General features: G+C 38.6%; 1 protein-coding gene across 3 annotated transcripts in view; it reads right to left on the bottom strand.

Annotated features, from left to right (window-relative positions):
• The window catches only part of nompA (no mechanoreceptor potential A), a 111271-nt gene extending 106165 nt beyond the window's left edge, over positions 1-5106 (bottom strand). For 2 of the 3 annotated variants that reach the window (XM_069836957.1, XM_069836959.1), the window contains exon 1: positions 4946-5105. In XM_069836957.1, coding sequence (XP_069693058.1) covers positions 4946-5021 — 76 coding nt within the window. In that variant the 5' untranslated portion in view covers positions 5022-5105. Of the gene's footprint in view, positions 1-4945 lie in introns of all 3 variants that reach the window. The other variant, XM_069836958.1, reaches the window with a different exon arrangement.
• Positions 5107-13208: the final 8102 nt, after the last annotated feature.

Here is a 13208-nt window from a genome sequence, read left to right as displayed (position 1 = left end):
GTGATCAGTGAAGAAATGGTGCAATACTGGTAGGGAAAATGGTAATACCACGTGAAAAACTAACTTGTCACCGTTATTGCCCACCTGTAACTCTGTTTGAACCCACAGGGATTCAAACCCAGGTTACCAGCTAGAAAAGTTGTCGCGCTAGCCGTTGGATGGCGGTGGGCCTAAATTAAAATGTTAAGGCCCGGTTTCTTCAACCTTTGTTAAATTATAACAGTGTGTTATTCCATTAACTGTAAACTTAACAGTTGAAGCATTTCTTCAACTACTGTTAATACTAACAGGCTGTTAAAACCTATGTTAATTTAACTGCCCAATTTCATGCAGTTAAATCATTTAACTCTCTGTTAGTATAGAAGTATCCAATATGGCTGGTGCGTTAGATGCTGAACTTATATAACTGCATTATTTAGAAAATGATATCCATGAATACATAAACAGAGCGGATGATTTCTGTGATTTGACAGACCAGAAGTTCATACAAAGGTATAGGCTATTTTCTGCCAAGCCTCACTTTTCGCTTTCAACTTAGATCCGTTTGTTTGTTTATTCTCATTAATTGGTTTATACTAGGAAATAATTTCCAGCAGAAGGTTTCTTTCGAAAGAAGAGAAATTAGTCCCAAGATTTCTTTTTGTTCCAGTGTTTTCCATTTCATAACAGCAATACCAATACGCCGCTCCACGCTATTGTGATACAGACGAGGAAAGAAGCAGAAATCAAACCTGAGAGAATAGAAAGACTTCTATTCTCTCTGAATCAAACAACGGAAACAAGCGAGAATCGCAATTGTCAGAGTTCAGAAAACAGAAGTGAGCCTATACTTGGTTATAGGTTATGGTTAAATTCTAGAATCTCTGGTCCTAACAGAGAGTTAACAAACAGAATGTTAAAATGTGAAATGTAAAGTCGAAGAAACGCAACATTTTTAACAGCAATTCATACTTTTAACTTACAGTTAATTAACGCTATGTTAGGTGCATTATAACAAAGGTTGAAGAAACCGGGCCTATATGTATTGTTATATAGATCATTTCCCGTTAGAAAAATTAAGCTTTTATCTTTTTCCATTTAGACTACGAGTGTTATTTTTGTTCTGTTAGTTGTGTATTGCCTCAATATCTAACTTCGGTTCATAATCTTCACAAAAGTGGGGACGGTCCAATCTTCATTATAGTTAGTACTTGTTGTATTATGTGAAATTGTGATAGTAAAATGGTATTTGGCGACATGAGTCCAATAGTATTGCCTGACACTTGCTTTACAGCTGGAAAATCTCTGAAAATTCCCTCCCGGGTATCGGGCAAGGCGGGAATCAAACATACTCCCGAGCGCTGCTTCAGATAGTATTATACACAATTATTTTGTAATGTTTAATCATTCACAACGCTTTGGGAAACCATAGCTGGAATTAATATTTGTTACAGTGTCGCTTTACTGTCTTCAATAGGAGAGATTGTGAATGCGAGAGAATGCAATAATATTTACTGACTCCGTTTTGAAATTTGTAAGTTAAAGATAATAGCACCTCATGTGACTGCTGGGTTATTTATAATTTATGACTTACAAGCAAACGTTCTGATGGGGGCAGATAAAAAAGTTAATTTTTTTTCTTCCACCATGTTAATAATGCCAAAAGAATTGCTTATACAAATTTTGGCAACTCGACCGCAATTACGAGGCTGTCCAGAAAGTGATTTTCCCTGGAGCCGTTTATAGAAATAAGCACAATTGCATGGAAATATTTATTGAAACAGATACAGCAATATTTGCGCTATTTGTCAATATATCCCCTACTGGAATTGAGACATTTGTCATACCATTGGATCAATTTTTGTGTCGTAGAAGTCAACCGCCTCAGATCGGAACCAACGTTTGACTGCGTCTGCACCTCTCTCTGTCGATCCCATGAGAAATGTCTCAATTCCGATTGAAAATATGTTGAAAAATAGATCAACAATTGCTGTGTCCGTCCCAATAAATTTATTCAATGAAATTGTGTTTCTTTTTCTGTTAGCGGCCCCTTGCGAACTTATTTTTTTACGGCTCTCGTAATTGAGGTCGAGTGGCCAAAATTTGTATAAGCACTTCTTTTGACATTATTAACATGGTGGAAGAAAAAAAATTAACTTTATTATCTGCCCCCATCAGAACGTTTGCTTGTTAGCAAACAAAAGCTTCCTTCATATTAGATACAAACATTTCTGCAATTTAATATGTTTATTAAAATCTGATTACTAAACTAAGCTTCGTTAGTCTTCCCGTGTTGTATAGATTTTATAACGGGTACAACTTCCAACGAAATTAAACTTTTTATTTCTGCTACAATGTCTCATTTTTAGTATTTTGAAGACAGGATTTTAAATACGTGCAGGAAGTTAATTCTTCGAGTACTAACTTTTCTTCTGTTATGTCAACATGTTACAATCTATAGGCCTATTAAACTGAATTAAGGATTTCGTGCGTCTCTAATTTATTAGTTACAGATCACAACGTGAGAGAATATGTGTGTGTGTGTGTGTGTGTGTGTGTGTGTGTGTGTGTGTGTGTGTGTGTGTGTGGGAAGAGAAGACGTTGCATATAATAGAGTCGGCCTGGTTGGCTCAGTTGGTATGGCGTTGGCCTTCCATGCCCGAGGTTGCGGGTTCGATTCCGAGCCAGGTCGATGACATTTAAGTGTGCTTAAATGCGACAGGCTCATGCCTGTAGATTTACTGGCATGTAAAAGAACTCCTGGGGGGCAAAATTCCGGCACACTGGCGACGCTTATATAACCTTGACAGTTGCGAGAGTCGTTAAATAAAACATAACATTTCAACATTTACACATGATAGAGAGTGTGTTTTTCAGCTAAATTTTGTAAGTTGATTCATACGTTATTTTAATTTAATGTTTCACAATTAAATATCATTTGACGACAAAACTTTAATTTAATGAATTGCGTTAAATTAAGAGAACAATGGGTGACGATAAGCCACTGTAATGAAGCGTACCTGTGAATACATTTGAGTATGTTGCAGATCTCCTATGTGGATAAGTTCGGGAGAGTTATAGTTATGTTTTATTTAACGACGCTCCCAACTGCAGAGGTTATATCAGCGTCACCGGATGTGCCGGAATTTTGTCCCGCAGGAGTTCTTTTACATGCCAGTAAATCTACTGACATGAGCCTGTCGCATTTAAGCACACTTAAATGGCATCGACCTGGCCCGGGATCGAACCCGCAACCTTGGGCATAGAAGGCCAGCGCTATACCAACTCGCCAACCAGGTCAACTAGTTCGGGAGATGGGCAGGTGTTAAAGAAAGGGTCATTCTATAGCCTCTACCGAACTTCTCTCCAGACAAATTTAAAGTGCGTTGAATAATTGTACCATAATCCTTATCATGCTATTCGTGACCGGTTAAACATTCTGGAGCGACATAAAATTAATAAAGTTGAAACAAATGAAAAGTAGCTACATAATTATAAAGTGAATTCATTAGTTAGGTGAACGTAAGTAACGCACATATATTTATACTTTCTTTCTAAAATATTTGACATTTAATTCAGAGTTAAAATAAAAAAAATAAGCGTGTAACTATTTCGGATTTTAAATTATGTAAAAATAATTAAGAGCTCCATACCCTAATAAATCAGGAAAGGAAACGGGGTGTGATTATAAAATCTAAGTATGTATCCAGCGCCTTAATTTTATAATTAGCAATGAAAATAATTAATGAAGTAGTTCAAGATTTCAACAAGGCACTGGGACAGCAGAATTGGAACTGCATCAAATATTTTACGAGAATCTTAATACACGTGGGAGCCACCGGCGTAGCTCAGTCGGCTAAGGTGCTTGTCCGCTGATCCAGAGTTGCGCTCAGGCGTGGGTTCGATTCCCGCTTTGGCTGATTACTTGGTTGGGTTTTTTCCGAGATTTTTCCCAAACGTAAGGCGAATGTCTGGTAATCTATGGCGAATCCTCTGTCTCATCTCGTCAAATACCATCTCGCTATCACCAATCCCATCGACGCTAAATAACCGAGTAGTTGATACAACGTCTTTAAGTAACCTACTAAAAAATGCACTTGGAAATGTATTATTTTTATGGCATTCTAATTTTGTTCTTGACTCGTGCTTTATTGATGATCACATTTTGGAAAATATATTAACTTACTAATACCGAATTTAATAAATTTACTTTTTAAAATTAATTTTACTACAAGTGACTCCGTCTTTAGAAGTAACGTATAGCTTAGAAATAAAGGATGCTATTCATAGACATTTCGCAGCACGCGCTACGAGCGTACTAAGCTAGCCCCGGCTATCCACTGGTTACTAGTACAGAATTCAAATCATATCCTATCGCTAACACTGGTTTATGAATACGAAAAACGCTGATCATCCACCGGAAACCCGCGCTAAAAATGTCTGTGAATACAGCCCAAAGTTTTAAGAACAATTATTTTGATTGCATTTAATATTTAACAGTTAACTCTGTACATGAGATGAAGGATTTAAAAATACACTATTTTTTGTTAATTATATCTGCAGAAATATAAAAGTTTATTTCTTAAATAGCAACTATTAAAATTATGATTACCTTTGTTTCCTAATATAACTTGCACTTTCTGAAGTAATTTTCATTATTTATTTAAACATATACATACTCGAAATTAATGCGTAGACATGCACGTGGGAGTTATCTATGCTAGGAAAATGTTGAACACCATGGAATTGAAAATATAAACAGCAATTTAATACGATGTGCGGACATTATATACACTTTGTTTTAAAATGATACGCAAATCTGAACATCGGTTTTACAAGTGATTGTCACATGCAAGGCAATTTGTACTTGGACGTAACAGCAAATAGATAATTATAGCAATTTTTTCTCTATAAATTCGATAAAAGATGATAAATATGAAAGAAATGCTGTTTTGTAAAGACTTACCGTTGGTTAACATCTTCAATACAGTGAGGACTGTGATAGCTTGCACCATGCTGGGAAGGTAGTGTTTCCTTTTCATTTTGGATCAGGTTGACATGTCTCCACTCACACGCACCTAACCACACAGTGAACCAGGGAAAGTTTGAACATCAATCCATCCGGACTGCTCCCTTCCATGGCCTTGATTACCTTTGGGCGCGGATGTTGCCTTTTGTCTGGACATTTCCGGAGGGGAACCGAGGGGTCAGTGCATCACTTCGACAGACTCACGTTTCCGCTCGGTCCATACGAACTGAATATTTCCAAGAATACTATTTTGCGGGGCTCTAAAGGGTAAAAAATGAGATTTCATCCGCGGAAAAGTACAATGAGAGCAAAATATGGCATACCGGTACGTAGTTGGTAAAATGGCATCAAATAATTCAACTCGCTATTAATGGAACATGCTGTTTACGTCACATAATGAAGCGGGTAAATGGGGTGAACAGGAAGATCAGATATGATCATTGAACAGCTTCACTCTCTGACCGTTTCTACCCCGAAAACAGCGCTCTGATACGATTAGACATATACTCGTATTTTATAACTATGATTTGCGGAGATAATGTATCTAATTTAACACGTTAAGTAGGGCATTGTTCTCCCTGAAGTTAGAAACGACCCTGGCCGGAAAATTGATTATATTGTTGTAAAAATGCGCAATTACTATTTTCTCTAAACATGTTGTACCATTATCACATCAATACTGCAAATAAAATAACTACTACTACTACTACTACTACTACTACTACTACTACTACTACTACAACCACTAATAAGTTTTATAGTCACTACTTTCATATATTTGGGGCTAAGCGGGATGAAGTTACAGGAGAATGGAGAAAGTTACACAACACAGAACTGCACGCATTGTATTCTTCACCTGACATAATTAGGAACATTAAATCCAGACGTTTGAGATGGGCAGGGCATGTAGCACGTATGGGTGAATCCAGAAATGCATATAGAGTGTTAGTTGGGAGACCGGAGGGAAAAAGACCTTTAGGGAGGCCGAAACGTAGATGGGAGGATAATATTAAAATGGATTTGAAGGAGGTGGGGTATGATAGAGACTGGATTAATCTTGCACAGGATAGGGACCGCTGGCGGGCTTATGTGAGGGCGGCAATGAACCTTCGGGTTCCTTAAAAGCCATTTGTAAGTAAGTAAGTCACTACTTTCATTACCACCTCCATTACATATCGTTACTATTGTCACGTATGTTACTACAGCGGGAGAGGCACGATAGCGCTCGGCTGAGTCGGGGGAGGGGTACGGGTTCAAATCCGGGTTGATCCACCCTGAATTTATAACGTGTGTTGGGCAAGCCCGTGGTCTAGGCAAAACGGTTTTTCTTCGGGTACTCCGGGTCCACTATGGCGTCAATTATCCATCATAATAATTTATTTATCAAGAGTGTAATGTAGACCTACTGCCTGTGCTGCTATCTGGATAATCTAAGTGCTCTACTGTTCTGGCAGTAGCGACATGTGTGAGCCACGCTCGTTGAGTCGGAACAAATAACGGCAAGTGAAGGCCCCTGCTATTGCAAGAAATGTTACAAGTTTTATTGCATTACTAATATTGCCAGGTAAATTACAATTACTACCCATGAATGGATCTGAGAAGGTAGGAGATGAACTCTAGAGCCGAGGTTGCGTTCAGGTGTGAGTTCGAATCTTTTGTGTGTTGATTACCTTTTTTTTTTTTTTTAAGATTTTTACAGACTTCCTCCCGAATTTTAAGGCCAGCGTTAGGTAGTGGACTCATCTTGCCAGATAACTATATTAAGGCTGGTTCACAATAAACCGGAACCGAGAATCGGAACGAAAACGAAAGCGGTAAAATTGTTAAAATGTACACATTTAAATGTGAGCATTCACAATTAACGAAAAGCTTGCCGGAGCCCGAGATCGGGAACGGAGAGTTGGCCAAGTTTCAACTTTGGCGTTCACGTTTCCGATCACAGCCCACTAGATTCATTCTATTGCCATCTAAAAGCTATTTTGTCGTCGTATATTTTGTAGCAAGAAGATCGTGACATAACCTATGCATTATTTTGTTCTGTGCTGTGCATCATGGAGCAAGTTTTATTTGATGAGATTCTAATATTGAGTGTTGAGGAAAATCCTCACGTTTACGATAAGCGGCGCGCCTCGTATAAAGATGAGAAAATGAAGGAGAATGCGTGGCTTTCAATAGCTGCATCTTTGAACAGCGATCGGAAGCGAATCATATTTTATTACTGTATTGGTTGTATTACACACTACATATTCACGCTTCAATTCAATAACTATTGTTGTGTTCATTTTTGTTCTATTACAAATGTTTCTTCTCTAATTATTTTACGTTATGGTAGACTTAAAATAGGTTGTGATAATAAAGATGCATGGGCATATTTATAGTACCGTACCTAATGAAATGTTTCAGTTGAAATTTCGAAGTTGGTTAACCTGTGTTTATGTTGGCTGCCTTGTACTCATGAGAGAACGCTATTGGTCAATTATACACAATATCAGAATGCGTAATATCGACTTTACATATCGTTATTGACATACATGTCGATATACATAGTCGTCTACGTTCTCGGTTTATTGTGAATAAAAAATTTCCTCTGCTTCTCGTTTTCATTCTGGTTCTCGTTCCCGGTTTATTGTGAACCAGCCTTTAGTCATTTTAGTATATAATAACTAAATTGTTGAGGAAGGTTTAAAATTTGCCATGAGGAGGTACAGATCATTTAAATGACAGCGATCAATTTTTTAAGGCCACACCACTATATTGTACACTTGGTCAAAATGAAAGTGGCCGGTCTCTTGATAGCATGCTTCGAATCTCCGTAGTGAATTTTTTGTTTTGTCCTTTCTTTTATTTATTACAACTCCTTTTAGTGTAATTTTGCTTATGTTAATTCATATTACTTACAGATAATTACAAAATTGGTGAAAATTTGTGGTTATAATTCCAGGAAATCAGAATATATTTTGTCATCAGAATTATGGTTTTTCTTCTTGTTTACAATTGCTACGTTTAGGCCCTGATGACCACGGATTTAGATTATAATAATCATATTTCCTGTAGCGCAACTTGCAAATTAATTATTGCCAATTATTTAACCGTCAACATATTTACTGAATGTTCCTTAGACAACAGAGTGCAAAGCAGCAGGGATTAATAAAATAATTAACACAGCATTTTAATATGAAAGCCCCTAATTGTTCGTCTTTAGTGTTACTTTCATCTATCGTCAAAAGTTTCTATTAACGCGAAAAAAATAATGAAGCGAAAAGTATTCTAAGGATAAAAAAATGACGAAAACCTGTTATATTTTCACTAATGCATTTTAAAAGGCAACAAAAAAGTTTAGTAACTCCACAAAGATTTGAACTTGCAACCTGTCAAACTCTTAGCTGTCTCTCTACAAACTACGCTAAGAGTTTTACTGCCGTCAGAATGGCATTGTAACGAGCAATTGTCATACTCCACTTGAGAACGTGTTATACAGTATATAGTGTTTGTGTTACAATATGCACTGTTTAAACACTCTGAACGATCTGTCTGTTTTAAATCTCGTATATGAATTATTATTTTCGCGGAAGATTTCAGTGATTAATAGTTGTGTTCCCCATTATAACTACTAGAAGAATATACGCAATCTTTTGAACAAAGCCAAAGCCTGGCTGTCTCGAGCGCTCACGGAAATACCCGAGTCGAACTTAGTCTCTCAGACGCCAGCCACTTTCATTTTGACCAAGTGTACATATAATTATAACCTGTTTTCTTATTGTGACGGCTGTCATATGTTGCACTTCTATGTGCTTTTTCTACAACAGATTTCTGCGGCTAACGCGATATATTACTGTATAAACGTCTGCAGTCTCAATTCATAAATTGGGTAGCAGAAACATCTGCCCACAAACAGGGCATCTCGTAGGGATGAGAAAAAACTGGCATATAATTTTGCCTCGAAGCTTTTCGACCAAGAGCCAGTACTTTCAGCGATGTAAATTGATGATATGGGCCATGAAGTTTTACTACTGGGTGTTCAGTTCAAAGTGTGTTTTGGCTCGCTGTATGCCGTCAGGTGGTTAGTCGATGAGCCTAGAAAATTCAATCTTCCTACACGTCCGCAGCGGTGTATTACCTATGTGCCAGAGAAGTTGCCTAGAAAGTATGGCGTTCATTCTGAAGAGTACTTACCGATACGTACGGTAACGCCGGTAGTGGCAGGAATGTGAACTGTTTCGAAACATGTACGGAGGTGAGTTTTTTCTTATTGTCGGGATATGTGGAGAGGGTTAAGACGATTACTTACGTATTTGTTGACATTAATTTCGACGGTCAACATGGACATGGAGCATTTGATTTGTGTTGTGAAATGTGGTACGCAACCGATGATAACAAATACCCTGTGTACGACTTGGCCGCGCAAAACACAGTTCGAAAGAGGTTATGGTAGCACACAGACCGTACAGACCGCCATCTGTTGGTACGACGTTCAAGTTATACCGTACACGTTCTCAAGTTCAGATTGAACGCCTTGATTAATAGGCAACTTCTCTGACATAAAAGCTGAAACTCGCTTCAAATCGGTGACTCATCAACAGTGACGTCATGACACACTTTGAAATGAACACGCAGTATTCTTTCACTACTTATTTTTTTATTGTTGATCCGAGATGGCAGCACTTACACCAGTATCTGCCATCTGGGACGTGTGGCTAGCGACAGAATCATCTTGGCTGTCTGCGCATGCGCGAAAAGCCTGGATTTTGTTAATAAAAAGCTAAACTAACCGAACTTAACCTTCGTATAATTATGCAAGATGTGTGACCGGAGCACGAAGGAAACTTTTTGATTTGATCTGGAATGTGCACGCGAAAATAAATCCAGGTAAGCATGCTAGGTCCGCGCATGCGCCACAACCAAGATGATCCTGTCGCGAGCCCCTCTTCATCTTGGGTACCTTTCGTTCATACATTTCTCTATACTCTCAGTTTGTCGTTGTAAGTGTTGAGCAAGTGTTTTCTTGGAGCGTAATTAAGCTGGTACATTCTTGGATCACGATTGTGCTCTGCATACACATTCTCAGTCTCTGAATGTATATTTTTACAGCATTTATTATAATATGTAATTGGACAAACAAATGTTTTATGAATGTTAAAAAATGAACGTTATTAGACACTGTTAATGTGTAATCATTAGTAATGAATTAGAAACACTTAAATTAATAAAATTACATGTAAAAATAATTTAATGTGGATCACAATTATGACCAAAGCGACCACTAATGTTGCATTTACTGGAGAGTTAATTTCCGTAGTTTCCTATCCGGTTTGAACTGCCGAAATTCGCAGACAGAACTCTTAAACATGAGGCAAAATGACTCGAGGTATTACGTAGAGAGGACACAATACAATATTATTTCACAGATATTTGAACACGGTTCTCCTCCTTCATCCTAAGAGCAAATGCTGGGTAACTTTCGGCGCCGGATCCTGGACTCATTTCGCTGACATTATGAACTTCATTTCACTCGGACGCTAGATAACCATCGCAGTTGATAACCGTCACAAAAACACGGTTCTTTTTGCAAATCAAGCTTTCAGGTATAACTCCCTGTAAAGTTGATTCGAATAATTTCGAGGGGAAAATTGTTCCGGGGCCGGGTATCGAACCCGGGACCTTTGGTTAAACGCACCAACGCTCTCCCAACTGAGCTACCCGGGAACTCTACCAGACATCGATCCAATTTTTCCCTCTATATCCACAGACCTCAAAGTGGGCTGACAGCCGTAAAGCAACCAACATTGAGTGCACACTAACTCTGTGTGACTTAAATTGTGGTTTTCTGTTAACGAACAGTGACGTGTATTATGCAAATCAAGCTTTCAGGTATAACTCCCTGTCAGCCCACTTTGAGGTCTGTGGATATAGAGGGAAAAATTGGATCGGTGTCTGGTAGAGTTCCCGGGTAGCTCAGTTGGGAGAGCGTTGGTACGTTTAACCAAAGGTCCCGGGTTCGATGCCCGGCCCCGGAACAATTTTCCCCTCGAAATTATTCAAATCAACTTATACCTGAAAGCTTGATTTGCATAATACACGTCACTGTTCGTTAACAGAAAACCACAATTTAAGTCACACAGAGTTAGTGTGCACTCAATGTTGGTTGCTTTACGGTTGTCAGCCCACTTTGAGGTCTGGATATAAAGGGAAAAATTGGATCGGTGTCTGGTAGAGTTCCCGGGTAGCTCAGTTGGGAGAGCGTTGGTACGTTTAACCAAAGGTCCCAAGTTCGATGCCAGGCCCCGGAACAATTTTCCCCTCGAAATTATTCACGGTTCTTTTTGTTTGAGAATCACATGTTCTGCCACCGAGGTCCGGATAAATCTAGGTTATTTAAACAGTTATTAGCTCATGAAGGCAGCTGAAGATTGCGGAAGGAACTGGGAGGGAGAGGCGTTGTCCTCGCAGACTATTGTCGAGCCCGCAGGTTCTGACCGCCCCAACAGGCAACCCGCATAACACGACCGTCGTAAGTGTTCACTACATATCGGGGATAATGCACTCTAAGTAAGTTTATCAATCAGTTATTAACCACTCGTCGGTGGAACTCGTCTTTTACTAAATGAGTCCGAGAATTTGTGGAATAAAATTAACCTCTACTTGACATTCGTCTTACATCTCAGAAAACAGTCGAAAAATCTAACCAGGTAATCTTCTCAAGCGGGATTCGAACCAAGGCCCGAACACAGCCTCGCAGTATAAGTCCAAATCGCTAGCCACTGAGCTACGCTGATGGCTGGAAGTACTTGCAATCAGAGCAAGGAATACACACAAAATCAGTTTCATCAGTCATTTCTAAAAGGTTTTTATTCCGAAATTACAACAATAATCAAATCTCCATAAAAGTAGCATTATTCCAGGAATAAGACCCCTTTAAAAGTACTATGAATATTGTGAAGTTTGTGTACCTTTAAATATATCCAAATATATGTTCAAATGAGACGATACGATAGCGTTTTTAAATAATTTTTGCAAAAATGGAATAAAGTCCTTTTAGAAATGACTTAATTACAGAAAAAAGATACATACCTATACCGGTATGTATTTTTTTCACTTAAGATTTAGTTCTAGAAACAAATTACCTTAGTTGTCCATTTTCGACTGCACTGTTAGACATTTTCAGGATCAGTGAGTTCTTTGCCTTTTTCCGGTTTCTTCTGGAGTTCCTTTTCTGATGGTGCGTTTGTTTGTGTTAGTGTGGAGTAAAGTAGGGTGTGTGTTCTGAAATTTAATTGTGTATTGAGGATATGTTGTGGTTGTGTTTTTTGTGTGTCTGTGTATTTCGTACTGTTCTAAATTAAATTTGTTTTTTCGGCTGAATATATTGGAGTTCTAAGTCTATATCTATGTTGCTGTAGTTGTGATTGGTGTTTGTGATGTGTTCTGCGTATGTGAAGATATTGTGTGATTTGGTTATGGCTGTGATGTGTTCCTTATATCCTGTTTGGAATGATCTCCCAGTTTGTCCGATGTTCAAATTGTTACAACTATTGCATCTTAATTTGTACATTTCCGTTAGGTTTATTTTTTGTGTTGTTTGATGATATGTCTTTGTAGATTGTATGCAATGTTGTGACTTAATTTTCTGAATGAAGATGCGATCTTGTGTGTGCTTTTGTTTTCTTATGCTTGGGTGATTTTACCGAGCGAGGTGGCTCATGAGTTCCGCACGGGACTCTCATTCGGGAGGTTTGCGGTTCAAATATCCGAACCGACCAACCTGACTGTGGTTTTTCTGTGGTTTTCCACAGTTACTTAGGCAAATGCCGGGTTGGAATTTTCATTGTCACGGTCCATTTCCCTTTCTCTTCCCCGTAGAAAAAAAATATACATTGCATATCATATAATTCATCTTCATCTCATTCCAGAGGCATATTCAGGTCATGGCGCATGTTTTCGACCGCCTGCAGGAGGGGCGTCCTCTCCGAAACCGTCTCTGGGTTCCAAACCTTTCGCAATATCTCTATCTGGATTCATTTCTTAGGAACACTTTTGAGGGCGCTTCGACACTTTAGAAGGGCTGTCGGAATGGATCCTGTGCTGCTTGTTCACCTTGAAGTGCGAACTTAAGACGGGGGTGTAGGGGGCCTGTTGGGTCAGTGGATGAGGAGTCTTATGAGGCCGGTAGGTTGGTACACCTCATTCTCATTCATTCTATATT

This window comes from Periplaneta americana, chromosome 10 (assembly GCF_040183065.1).
Source record: "Periplaneta americana isolate PAMFEO1 chromosome 10, P.americana_PAMFEO1_priV1, whole genome shotgun sequence".
Lineage (NCBI taxonomy): Eukaryota > Metazoa > Arthropoda > Insecta > Blattodea > Blattidae > Periplaneta > Periplaneta americana.
Note: the sequence above shows the minus strand (reverse complement) of the source record. Positions and strands in the feature narration are given on the sequence as shown.